This window comes from Tyto alba, unplaced genomic scaffold, assembly GCF_018691265.1.
Source record: "Tyto alba isolate M040663 unplaced genomic scaffold, T.alba_DEE_v4.0 Super-Scaffold_13, whole genome shotgun sequence".
In the NCBI taxonomy this organism is placed as follows: Eukaryota; Metazoa; Chordata; class Aves; order Strigiformes; family Tytonidae; genus Tyto; species Tyto alba.
Window position 1 is genome coordinate 41,975,154 of NW_024881275.1, and position 14,592 is coordinate 41,989,745.

Here is a 14,592-nt window from a genome sequence, read left to right on the forward strand (position 1 = left end):
GACCACTGGCCTCTTCTATTGTCTTGCATCATTACTAGGTTCTTTCTTCAAAGGAAGCCTACATATCTCTGGATTTATGTTACAACGGTAACTTAATACCAATATTCAATAGGAATTTTCCTAAAATAAACATTTTAATATAAAATAATGATCCAGTAAGTGGGAAAAAAAGAAGGATGATAAGTGATTTAGCTGAAATGTGTTTTCTTACATACAAAATGCCAGAAGAGGAGAAACTGTTTGAAGATGATTAGAAATGGACAATTAGGTGCCAGTACCCAGAGCCTAAGTACTCTCTGTGCAAACATCTGAATGGCACGAGGGTAGCATTAACTGAATTTAACTTCCTAACATTTCTAAAATAGTAATGAAAATCAAAGCAAACTTGGAGTCAGGACCTCAAGGGAAGAATATTTGCTGCATCTGTGAATGAAACACAGTAGGCATGGGACCACTTGGCTATCTGAATTTAAATGCCTGAATTATAACTAAACACAGGGTATTAAAGGAGGGAAAGTGCCAGAGAAATGAAAAGCATATAAAGGTATTAGGCAACAGCAAATCTCCAGGTGTGACTATATCTTCAATTACTTTTGAAATTATTTTAGCTGGTAAAGAAGACCTGGAAGAAATAACGCTGAACCAGCTTCTTGTTCAGAATAGGTTTCTAGACAATGAGAAATCCAAATCGCATCTTTTAATTGAAAACAAAGTACTAAAAAAAAAGAGAAACCTATTTCAATTCATGAAAAAAGCACTTGGAAGTAATTAGAAACATTTGTAGAATCGTTACACTGAATTCTACTGCTCATCTCTCAGAGTGAAAATGTTTTCAATATGACAGTTAATTTAGTAACCAGTAACCTATGGCTCATTTATTTTTTTTTTTTTTTTCAGCTATGCCACTCAGCATGTGCTAGTCATACATGTATTGCAATGTTTCCTTTGAGAATATTTAGGATAAAGAAAGGCTACTCTTACTGAAACTCACTAAAGAAAGAGTAGTATGTCCAAGTTGAAAATATGAAGAGAAGTGAAGTACCAAAGGAGTAAGGAATTCTGCTTTCATATTAAATAATTATGACCTTTCCAGGCTATCTGTCCACTCTGACTGATGAAATTTTATTTCCATTTCTCAAAGCCCTTGTTCTATCAACACATACTTCACATTCTTTATACATATGTAATATCATCTATCCATCTTGTCTTGGTTGCCTTCTCAAGGACATCCAATGTGCAGCACCTGTCCCATTGTTGTTAAAGAAGGAAGATTTTTCTCTGTTAAAATCATTCTTAAAATGCTGCTTCAATCAGATGTCTGCTAGTTTTAGGCCATAAAATTATGAAAAACTCTTAAATTTTGTTAATCTGTCTTTTCAAGTTTAATATATAGTGACACAGTTTCACACACTGGCATGAAGCAGTGTCAGCAAACTCACTTAAGTGCTGGAACTCCTACTGCTATGACACTGCACAGCTCTGCTTGGGCTCACAGCAGACTGATGGGTGGCAGGGTATATTCAGCAGTACCAAGAGCCCAGATAACATCATTATTCTCCCTGGAAGCATGCACAGGCACAGCATAGTCTGCTGAAGGTCATACGTGAAGGTTCAATACCCAAAACATAATGAAACAGAACCTACAAGTGAAATCTGGTCTCAGTGGAATAAATTGCAAATACTCCATTCGCTGCAACGTTGTGACTTCATGCTGTGACATTTTCTATTTCTAAAGTACAAGGAACCTATCAGTGGTATGATATGATACAACGTGATTCAGGATGTTTGGAAATCCAAAGCAAGCTTTACAAGATAAACAAATGAAAATATTTATATTAACTTCAAAAAGTGAAGTGTAGACTTTTTGTTTCAAAGGTGCTATGATCTCTTTCTCTCACACACAGAAACGAAAATATCTCTCACACAAAAATGAGTTGGTAGGTGTATTTTCTGAAGTATACACCCATCCTCACCTGCATTTCTTGGCAAAAGGAAGCGGTTGGTCCAAAAAGAATCTGACACTGTTCATCTGCAGTGTACGTCATTCCTGGGAGCTTGGAGGGAATAATCACAGAATTGAGGCTCTGAGGATTCGTCTGCAGCAGACAGTTACTGGCCTTTGACCTGGCAATATGCAGAGATTCATATGCTGAGCAATCCTAAAAAGACTCATTGTCATGCTGACTTAAACATGCACTTGACATTAGAAAAATATGGACTCTTAAGATTTTTTTATTCATCAGCATTGGGCTGTCATTCAGGGACATGACACTCTATAAATTAATATGGCTTACTTTATATAAGTTAACGATGTTTTCTGATGTTGCACATTTCCAGAGTGACAATATAATTTATCATCTAGAATAAAAATTTCAGGGAAGTGCAGGACAACATTTTACTGTAATATTTACTTAACTGATTAAAGTTTGGAGAGAGATGTAAACAATTATAAAAAAGTAGACAATTTATAATACATAGGTAGTTGTGTAGCTTAGTTCTCACATCTATCAGGACTTAAAATTAATCACTTCAGATTATATATACATGTACACACATTTCAAAATACATACATTTGTGAGCTGGTAGCCAGAAGGTTAACTTTTCTCCAAAACTGAAGACAAATTATAAATTACTTAAACCTGTTAAAGCACCAAGTAATGGCTTTGATTTCTGCCTAGGTTCAGTACAAGTGTGTCAGACTGCCACATCTAACTTATACTACCTATTGCAGTGTCATAAGGCCTCAAAAAGGCTGTTTAACTGCTGCAAGTAAATTATCAACATATATATTTACAGACTTAGTGAACAGATCCTATTTAAGAGCTATAGAGTGAAACTAAGTGTTTTGTTTGGTTTCTAGGTATACTATTCTCTGTTAAGTATCTCATAGTAAATTTCTATTTTAAAAATTAACATAATGTAATTATACTGCATGGTTTGATATTGAATGGCTCAACATGGATCACAGAATCTTCGTAATGTTCATAGGTCATTCACCATCCAACATTCTTCAATGCATAGTATATTAATACATTTTAAACATATTTGTGCATATATAAAATGTATATATAAATATATATAAGTATAATCATATATATGAACACATGAAAATATAAAAATTCAAATAATTGCTGAGAACAGGTTTTAATAAATCTGTCAAATATTATACAGTTCATGATGATTTATACTATTTTGATGGATTATGCAAATACAAATATCCTACAGAAGTTGTAAAAAATATTGAAAAGTTGTTATTTCAGGACATTTATTGCAACTATTTGTAAATGACATACAGTAAGAAATCTTTTTCTTGAATGATGTACCTGAGAAATCTTTCCAGATCCTCCCTGCTGCACCGAGACCATGAAACATCCCCAAGATTCTGTCCTTTAATCCATTCCCCAGACATGATATGGAGACCATCTGCACAGGAGGGGTGGTCATTGTCGTGGTTTATCCCCATGCTGAATGTTGAAGTTATTAAAAATAAACCAAAGCACAACAAAATAACAAGTTGTTTTCAAAATGTTTATAAATTAAAGCTCTATCAAGAAGCTAAGAGAAACTCATGTAGGAAATCTCTTTTGATTTTTTTCCATAATTCCTTTCACAGACGTACACGGACTTTCACAGAAGTATGTGGAGGACAATTTTATAATGAAAGGTGAAAGTGAAGCCTCATTGATTTGATGAGCAATATTACATTATAAGCAGCTGTTCAATATATACTTTGGACACCTTTTTGAATGTTCAGAACTGCAAAACTTCTGCAGGTTTAATGAACTGTACTTCTCTCACTAATTGGCAACAAAAATACTGGAAATTTACTTTCTGAGATCAGTGAATTGTTTGATATTTTGGCAGTGATTCTATCTTAATTCCATATGGAACTGGTTTGTTGAAATTGTATTGGATAGTCAAATGCTTTCTAGTTTAATTTATAACTATTGTATCTAAAGAAAAATCACCTAAATGTGTTTTCAGTGTCTACTGTTAGAAATAGCACTGATGAAGCAATTCATTGGATTTTGATTTTGAAGATTCAGCATCCATATGCATCCCAGTGAGTTGTCATATAGGGCTCTGCAATGAAAAATTCTACTAAAAATTTGCTTGAAGCTGCTGTGTTAACTGAAGACTCACTGTCACTCTCATTCACAGCCAGTAAACAGAGAGGAAGAAGACAGACTTAAAGTTTTCAAAATTTACTAAGTGGATACATGCTTGACTGGCATCAAAAGAATAAATTAAATACTCTCAGCTGTTTTTTAGGATTTGTAAATGAGCATGGGACTACTCTGCAGAGCATTGGATTCAAAGTGGTGCTGAAATTTTGCAGCCCTAGTCTGCCCTGCATTAAATCAAAACTTTAGAGTGAATAAAGCTTTATACCTTGTATTGATTTCTTCAGCCAAAGAGCAGTAAAATCGCTTAGAAACTGCAAAGACAAGAGAAGTTTGCCGCTTCTGTAGAAAAACTAGAGTACATCATGGTTCTCCATATTTCGCCAGACTGCAGTGCCAAAGGGTAAGAAAGGCCTGCCACTCACCACTGAAAACACCAGCTCACTTTTCTTCTCCACTCTATCCCAAAATGCTCTCATGACTAGATCAAATTTTATATCATTTTGCAAGCTGCATAACCTTGTGTTTACTAATGAAATCAATTTAAATGCCATGTAGGGCTTTATCTTGCCTATCAGAGTGCCCAGTCTTTCACAGTGATGTGTACACCCCACAATCTGGAGCACTGGAACAGCTGTCCCTGCATGAATTAGGTAACTTTGTTAGTTGTAAACCATGTAACCGAGGTAAACAAATCTGTTTCACTCTCATCTTAGCTTCTGTCTTTTCCTGAACTGTCTGAATGGGACAAAACAGCCACATGCAATTGCCTTTGCATTTCCCTTACATTATTCTTACAAGCCTCACATGTAGAACTTGAGATGTCCTTATCTCCAGTTATATCTGTAAAAACTATGGAAGAAGACACAGAAAATCTAATGACCCTTTACTTTGCTGACTGCACAACAAATAGGTTTTGCTTACAGCTCTCGCTATAACTCCAAGTTATAGACTTCCTTACTGCAAGAGTACTCATTTATCAGTATCATACATATATTATCATATCATTTATCAGTATCATATATATACTATGATTTGAAATAAAGCATTTACAACATACAAGTACATAAAATCTCATTGATACAATTTATTATAGAATTGATGGCTCTCATATATGCAGAGCGGGAATTAACACATTTATATGTTATTTAAAATATTTTTTAAAATAATAATAATTAAAAAATTATTTCTGATTACTATTATTTCCCATCCACTCTGAAAAGCAGTTCTTGAAGTCAGACTTTGTCACAAACTAGTCTGTAAAATCACCCAGAAGATTGTGTGCTGAGCTTAACCAAGATCTTTGCTATTTCAAAAAACAATTCCACTAGCCACCTTCATACAAACAACAGTGTAACCCTTTTTTCCAATCTACTACCACGGAAGCATTCTGTATCACCTATTATTACATGAATTCTGAGAACAACACTGTCTTTTAAGGTAAGAAGTGGTAAAACTGTTGTACTTACAACAACTGTGTATATCAGCAACATTAAGCACTAATAAAAAATTGTAATTCCAACTGCCTTCCAATACTTCAGCTGCTATAGTTTTGTAACACTGTTCCTATTCTGCTTTGACATTCAAATGTAGTTCAAAGTATCTACACTAATCCAGTTGGAATCATTCATAAATACACTTCTACCTCCAAATTAAGTATACATAACAAAATATCCAGCAAGTAGTGAAGACCTGTATTGAAGCCTTTGACTATCAGAATGACTAGACACTTCAAAAGGGAAGTGTAGGTCATTATGTTAACATCAACTAACTAAATCACAAGACAGTATGTGAGGAATATGATAAAGTAGCAACAGAACTTTCTTTTAAAAATTCTTAGAAATTTTTTTCTCAACACATACTGTTGCTCTCTTCTATAGCATGGCAATGACCGCATACTTTTATGTGACTAGTATCAATTACAAGACAAAATAAAAGTAGATATGCAATAGTATCGACTTCTGATTTCTTTTACCGCATCACATTATGTGTGTGGTGAAAGAAGCTGAACAGTTGTTGCTATCTTCCTATCCATCAGAAGTGTAAGCAATGTAAGCATGTATATCTATTTCTTCATTAACAATGAAGGGTATAACAATATTCAGTGACTGGTGGTCATGGTATTTTCTAGCCTTCCTTGCTGTGCTGTCTACACGAAAAAGATAACTACATCCTTTCACTAAAACAAAGGAGCTGCAGAAACTGTGTAAGGTGCTGTTCTGTACTCTTCCTACAGAATTTATTATGCTAGCATGGAGCACATTGCCCTCTCTTTCCGTAAACTCCTCTCTCCCACAGCTGTGATCATTCATGCAAGAGTAAAAAAACACCATGTGCATGTGGGAGGAAGACAAGGGAGTCTGGGGCATGAGGATAACTTTATAACTGTCTGAAAAAACATAATTAACAAAGAAGACGGTGCTGTACTTTAACAAGTAGTAGATCATATCTATACGGAAATAAATCAAATGCTGGTTTAAGAACAGAAGTGTTATTTTTCCACTGTTAATTAAAATGCTCCACCCATTCTGGTTAAAGACTATATATGGCAGATATAATATAAAAGTAGGAAGCATTCTATGGAATGCACTTGCTAACTAAAATACTAGCAATATTTCAACTCACACTATGCAACTAAACTATATTTTAATAATCTCAGTTTAAAAGTATTTTGACAAAGAGCCTTGGTCAAATAACTCCACTAACATTATACATGGTTGTCAAGTCAACTGAAAAAATATTTTTATCTACTAAAACCTCTAAAACTTGTTTAAAAAACACTGCCAGATATTTTTTTTTTTTTTTTTTTGTGATATCATGCAGAAAGTTGGAACAATTTCTGCTAAGTTTTGAAGATGATCCCTATTGATGTTCAATGTGTAGCAGGAATAATACAAAGAAAAATCCTTAATTTCTGTGCTTAGAAATCAGAATTAACAATTCAGGCCATAGAAAATAGGAGACAAATATTAGCTCCATTTTTCATTTAAAAAGTAATTCTTTTACAGTTCACTACTGCTGCAATTATATGCTTACAGCTGGATTCGAGATAGACAACAGAATCCCTCCTTCCATCAAGGAAAGAGGTTATATTCTTGCAGGTGCAAAAGGCATTTCAGAGTCAACCTATATCCTGAAAACGTACCAAGTACCACACTTTGATTTGATTTGATTTGATTATAGTCGAGTATTAAGAAATAAAAGCTCTTTTAAAGCTCAACAAAGGGTCCTCAGTCATTATGCTATATTTAAATAAGTTAAATAAGGCTATGCATACACCTTCTGGAAAGAATTAGGTCTGCACTGTAAAGTGCTATTTTATATTTCTTCTCACTACAGGACTCCAAAATTGTCCTACATGTGCTACATTCACTGCATCATGAATTTGCTCAGTGACCTTGCACTCTTCCAGGTGGAAAGCTTTTTATTTTTTATTCATTATTTCCATTATGCTTTGCAAATGGCAGATGATGACCTGGTTATCACCATCTCATTCCATTTAAATGCACGGTAGTGCAGCTGAACAAAAATGATGCTATTAAACTAGTGCAGTCATAAACACTAAGTAGCATCTGAAACTTAATAGAGGAGCAATTAATTGGGTGAGTTCAGATAAATGTGGAGAACTCCTTTAGGTCTATCTGTAAATAATAATAAAAAAAAAAGCTAGAATTAAAAGGATTAAAGAGAACTACTACTGCTCAGAGTTTTACAGTCACTAACAGTGAGACAGGTTAGGAAATTAGATGGATTAGGAAAACCGCTAGAGCAAGCACCCAGGGAACTAGGGCTAGGTTGCTGAATATTCAGTATAATAAATAGGTTCCCAAATCCTAAAATATAATAGTTCAGCCCAAGCAGTAGAAGCAGCAGAGGAATGATGAGTGTAAACTGCTGATCCAGGATAACAATAGTAGCTTAAGTTTATGACAGAATAAAGATTATTGAAAAAACTTTCCCGTTGTGAAGGAGATAGTAAACCTCTGAACGCTGCTGACAGTTTATACTGGTGATGTGTGATGGCATCAAGGTGCCATCTGATTTCTTTAAAAATTAGTAGTTTTATAAATGATCAGAGTACATAGCATTTGTAAATTTACTGCAATTATCATCCTACAGTTTTTTTTCCATTCCAAAGAAATCACAAATATATAATGGATTGCATTACTTTAAAAAATAAAAATAAGAATTAAAAATAATTATTAATTACAAAGTGTTATCCTCCCTATTATTTCCATTGTTTTCTTTTTTTGCCATCACTATGTGCAATACTATCTTAGAATGATCAAAACTTCTTATACTGTGGACTTGGAAACAGCAAGGTTTAAAAGCATATGTGACATTTAATAGTACAATGATTGTCCCAACAATTTGTCTGATCTGAAATGTTGCATATCACAGTATCACAAGGATGTATTTGACAAGTGAAAATAACATCACTCATTTGACTATTACAGACAGAGAGAAGGAAGCTGCACTACTTTTTTAATACTTGCATTTTTTCAACAAAAAAAAGTTTTATCACACTGCTATTTTTATAGAGAAAATTATGTAAACATACTAGTAGCAGGTTTCTATATGCTAGTTTATAGAATTAATGCAAAAAAAACGTGCATTACTATATGTTGGTTGGTTTGTTTATTTGTTTATTTGTCTTTTAAATCCCAGTTAGTGAACTAGTAAATCCTGTATGATTTTTTTGGAAGTATTTTAAAACATATGAGGTCTTCACAAATCATTGCATAAACAGAATAAGACACATGATTCTACTTGTAAATGAAGCCTAAAGTTAATTGAAAGACAAATAACCCAGCTACAGAAAAGTTATGATGGTAAAAGATAGAACATGATTTCTTTTGGAAAAACTTTGTTTTCAAAGGAAGAATAATTAGATGCTAAAAAGAAAAGATCAAATATGTTTATGTGATGAATACTTCTCTTTTCTGAATCATTGACAACTCAGAATACATTTTCAATCTTAAAATAATTGGGTAAAAAATACAACATGTATATTAATATACAGACATAAGCATATACTGCATGCTACTGTCCAGCTGACTCTGTAACTTTTGCTAAACAGCTGCTTTCTCTCCTATCACTCCAACACTTCCACTACAATGCTTCAGTAAGTTGGATCTAGAGATAGCACTGTGTCATGATCCTTTGACTTAAGTATATAAATAATTTAAAGCTTTGATGTGACAGATGTATTTAGCATCATAACATGAAGATACGTATTGCCCCTTGCTGAAGATTTTCATAGACAGTATATAATACAGGATAAGTATTTACTTATGACAAATACGATACCTGTGCCACATCCTGCAAACTGCAGTATTTCAAGATAAACAATTATGTCTATGGTTTATGGCTTTAATCTTATGCCAAGGAAAAATACTGACATATAACATTTCTTCAAATTGAAGAAAATATGTAATCAGGAAAAAGACTTTAAGCTATCATGTACTCAGTGAACAAACAAAAAAAATTTAATAATTAAATTTCCTCATTAGCTAAACCCATTGACACTATTATGACCTTTTGCCACCTTTTACACAGCTAATTTAAATGTATCAGACTATCAATTAAGCCTACGCATCCCGTAGGCTGCTGCTCAGTTACTAACTGTTCAGTTAACAAATGCTATTCTAAGGAAAATTAACTATAAATTCATCCTGGAACATTACAGTCTGGCAGAAATGGAAGCCTTGATACCTTGCTAGAGAAAGAGTTGACTGATCTGCTAAATTTCAAGTACAAAATTACCGTATCTTTTTAACTTGCTAAAAATGATGATGCAGTGCTACTTCACTGTCTCAGCACTTAATTTCTTCCTGAGCTGTTTTTTTCTTCAGCTGTCTAGCTGCCAGCAAAAGGCTAGTGAGGCTTGGCTTCTGCTATGCATTGCTGTGATTTGTTTGCATAAAATAAGATCTTTTTGAGCCTCTGTCTGTTCTTAGAACTGGACTAAGCAAAACAATATCTTTTCATGGTTTTGAATCACTATACAAATGTTGTGAGTAAGAGTAAATGGAAATGCAATGTATGTAATAAACTGCATCTTTTTTCTGTCATCTCTAATTGCAAGTGTATTTTGCTGGACAATTTCCAGACCACTGGGAAGTTTGGCATGATATACCCATCTGCCCAATAAGATTCTAGGATGATTTAAATCAACATAACTTCATGATCGTGGAACACAGCTGACAAATTTGATATCCATGCAGGAAGACCAGAGACTTACTGATTTTTAAAGAACTCACCTACTAAAGCATGAAAACTGAATGACAGAGTCTAAGATGATCTCAAGGACTTTGTCACCACTTTTTTGGGGCAATGCTATTTTCTGTCATTATTTTCTCTTTACTATAATTTCAGGAGTATTAAATGTCCTGCTTGTATGTCTGAACATCTAATAGATACTATGAACTACATTAAAACAAGTTAAAAAAGCAAAAGAGAGGGAGAGATTTTTAAAAAGGCTTTAAAGATCAGTCAGGCCACTGTGGGGTTTTTTACTGCATTAGTTTTCAGCAGTTATCTTATTGATTCTTTTCATAAACCAACAGTAAAAAAGGCAGTATTTGTGATGAAAAAGGGTAATTGTCATGTAAATCCTGCTTGAAATAAAGAAGCTCTAACACTGAATGCAATATGAATTGAAAACCCCCTATCACCTTTATCAAAACAATCAACTAAGTAACAAAGAAGAGGGGAAGCACTGTATCTTTCTTAAGAGTAAATTTAATAAAATCAATTTCTTATTAAATAAGTGCTATACTTTACAGGGAAAATTTCATGTAAAGTGAACATTTTTAAGCAAACAGGACGGAAAATGTTATCACAGACAGTGAAACAATACTAAAAATAATATAAAAATATGTCCATGTTTTATGCAGCTATCTACAAACTGCAGAGAAGTATAGCCATTTCTCTGTAAATCTGTCAATGACACAAATCTGTGTATGGGAAAGATAATTTCTTATAGTTTGTTGTGAACACATTTTAAAAATCATTATAAGGCTCAGTTTTGCAAACTGCAGCTGTGCTTTTCAAATTGTATTACTCTAAGTCAGGTTCCTGTGTCTACACTTCAGCTGACAGACAACAATAACTTTATTTTGAACAAACAACTCAGTAAAGATGAAAATCAGTCAAAACGGTTACAGCTCAACATCCCTGACAGTCAGGCTGCTTCTGTACCCAACTATCTGAACCTATGGATATTTCTATATCTACAGAGAGATAATTATCTGTATCTACTCGTCCAAACCCGGACCTGAGGAGCCCAGCTTTGGACCATTAGCCAAAAAGGACAGAAACATAACAGAAAGAAACAATGGCGGGGTGGAAAATGAGAGAATCTGCACAGCTGGGAGAAGGGCCCCAGTGACAGGCACTTCCTCTGCGCCTTCTGTCCGCTGCTCTTGTAGCCCATGGGATCGAGGATTTATGGGAGAGAGAAGGAAGCAAGTAGACTATTTGGAGACAGGTTACTGTCATGATCCCTGGTGCCACAACAGTTCTGCAGCAGCTTCTTTCTCACCCCGTAGTCACTGCCATGGGAACGTCTGACTTTGTAAGAACCCAAAATAACCCGAGTCAGGATACTGGGAAGCAAGAGCTCTGAGAGAAAGGGACCCCAGAATGATATTACGGCTGTTACTGATTAAAGGCTTAGCTTAATTATCAGTAAATGGAATAACTACCCTAATATGCCAGCTCAATATAACCTTGGTTAAATAACCTACACTTTGCAAATATCTTTTAATTCAGTAATTTATCAGCAAATCAGAGTTGGCTAACTATATGACATCATGGTATCTCTCTTACACAAATCTAAGAGAAATACTATGCAGAGCACGTAAATGAAAGATACATTCTGAGATCTGTCTATGCTTCCTAGAAATTAATTCACTTTTTGTTTATGCTTATAACTATGAAGGGATTTTCTCACATTTCAATGTTCCAGTGCTTGGAATAATAGGGCTCCAAAATTTTTATAGCCTGTCTCCTTCCTGATAGTATAGAAATGATATAAACAAAACCAAAAAACATCTAAAATTTTAAAAGAATGTATTTGAATTACAAGGCATATGTCTTTCTCTGTAGGAATTACAGACAGAAGTACAGGAACAGTTTCACATCAAGGAAAGGGGAGATAGAAAAGCATAGCCTAAAATAGGAAGGTCCTGATCAACAGCAAAGTTGGTATTTTAAATCTTAAACACAGAAAAAGCCTTTGTGGGTGACAAGAAATTAATTTCTCACCCTCCTACATCAACAAATTGAGAAATCCTATTGGCCCCTAACTTTATAATTACAGAGAAATAGTTTACAAGTCGGTGTTAGTGAAAAAAAAAATAATAAAAAAATACAGCAGAGGCTTAAGAGTTCTAATATTTTAGAAGGCCTGAACTGGAAAAAAAAAAAAAAAAACCAAACATTAATAAAATAAAATTCAGTCACATTCAACCTAACAGTTTAATATTTTTACTCTTCCACTTGAATCAAAAACCTGAATAATGGATTGCAGGACAAACTTGGGAAACATACTCTACTAATGAAGGCAGTTGAAAAGGAATTGTACTTGTACTGAAACATTTCTGTAGTTGATGAACCTCAGAAGACCACCTCCTACAGCATGATCTCCTTAGTACTTTCAACCAGTTTTTGTTTCAAAACTATTCTTCAACTTCCCATAGCTCCATTTATTTCTGCAAGAAACAGGTTTTCAACTTCAACAATTGCTTATCAAATAATTTCATGCTGTGGTTCACTGTCCTGAGATCATACATTATTTCATTTATGGTTATTTTCTTAATCAATTAAAATGTTCTAAGCATTCAGCAAAAATAAATTGGCTGCCTTCTCAGAGCAGAAAATTGCACTGCAGATAGAAATACTTTACTTCCTTTGAGGTAAAGCAGCATTAAAGTGTCACTTTCTTGCTTTCTAATTTATTGTAAAAAAATACTCATCCCACATTCTGGAATGTGAAATAAATGTAATTAAATAATTATCCAAATAAGAACAGTAGAATCTGTTGCATGGTTAGAAGTCAGACACCTCACGTAAGAAGTGAAAGGTTCTTTGGAAGCTGGTAATTTCATCAGTGCGATTCAAATAATGGATTTTTTAATCTAAATTATATTTTCAGGAATGAAAAGGGTATTCTGTTAATACAGGTACCAAGCATTACAGTCCCAATGCAAAAACATTTCCTTGTTTGGGGAAACAAAATGAAGCTTATCATGAGTTAGTAGGAATTACAAACTCAGCCTTTCTGGTCTGTTTCTCTCACAGCTGAACAACAAGGGATCAAAATAAATGCTAAACAAATACTTTGACAATATCTGAGACAAAAGGCCATATGTCAAATGCCTTTATTTAGTGATCCTTACTAATATGAACCCTGCTTCTACAGTTTTATCAGTGGAAGGGACCACTACTGCTCCTAAAGTTTCTCATTATACTTGGGATTAGATGATTTTCAAGATGTAAGGAGGTCTTCTATCAAACCCAATTAATACATTTGCTTTGCATGTGCTAATTTTGTTCATTTTTTAAACACAAATTCAATTGTAAAATTATATTTTAACCTCATAAATATCAAGATAGGTCTTTTTTTCAGTTACTTTAATGACATTCCCTTCTCCACATTAGTAACTCATTCACAAAGATTGGTAGGGAGTTGCTTTTATTACTCCTGTTGGTTTTATTGTGTTCTGTCATTGTATTTTGGACTTATATTTGGTGATTTAAAAATTCTACAGACTTCCTATTTGGAACTAGAAAATACCTGGTAGAATATCCTGAATTTTAAAAATAGGTACATTTCATATTTCACAAACTGCTTACTAGAAAAAGAATGTGGATGTGTATAAATGATTCTGAGAAATTCCAACAGTATCTCTTTCAACTAGTTAAAACAACTTTTAAAGTACACTTAAAGCACATAGTAAGTGTTAATTAATGTATTTTGAGATACCGCAGTTTACATCTATCCTTTATTTCTCCATACTTAAGAAGGAGTCATATCCCACAGACATTAATCATGTAAGTAAAATGAAGATATGTTATTTGATAATCAAAATGACACCATTCTCTCTCTTCTGTTCTCCACATGGACACATTTTTTAAATCATTGTTGTTAGTTTATATCCTATGTAGCAATATTCTATGAAGTCATATGACTTAATTATTTGATTACCAAATTGCTCATTCAGTTTATTTTAATAAGTAGGATTTGATTATTAAAACCAAATCCATTAATGTGTTATAGTTTTTAACCTCTCATTACACAGACTGGCTCCTAATATTTCAAGATGGAGTTCAAAAATCAGTTGTTGACTTATAACATTAATTCTCAATGTCATTAAAAGATCATATGTTTTCAGTTATACATGGCTAGAACAAAGACACTTCATATTGCAAAGTAAGGCTTAGTTTGCCATTGTATTTCATT

At 33.7% G+C, this 14,592-nt stretch overlaps 1 protein-coding gene across 2 annotated transcripts in view; it reads right to left on the reverse strand.

Moving 5' to 3' along the window:
• Positions 1–14,592, reverse strand: part of ADAMTS19 (ADAM metallopeptidase with thrombospondin type 1 motif 19) — a 149,045-nt gene that overhangs the window by 55,064 nt on the left and 79,389 nt on the right. For both annotated transcript variants that reach the window (XM_042788085.1, XM_033005592.2), the window contains exons 9-10: positions 3,324–3,464; positions 1,974–2,124 (exon numbers count right to left, since the gene is read on the reverse strand). In XM_042788085.1, coding sequence (XP_042644019.1) covers positions 1,974–2,124; positions 3,324–3,464 — 292 coding nt within the window. The remainder of the gene's footprint in view (positions 1–1,973; positions 2,125–3,323; positions 3,465–14,592) is intronic.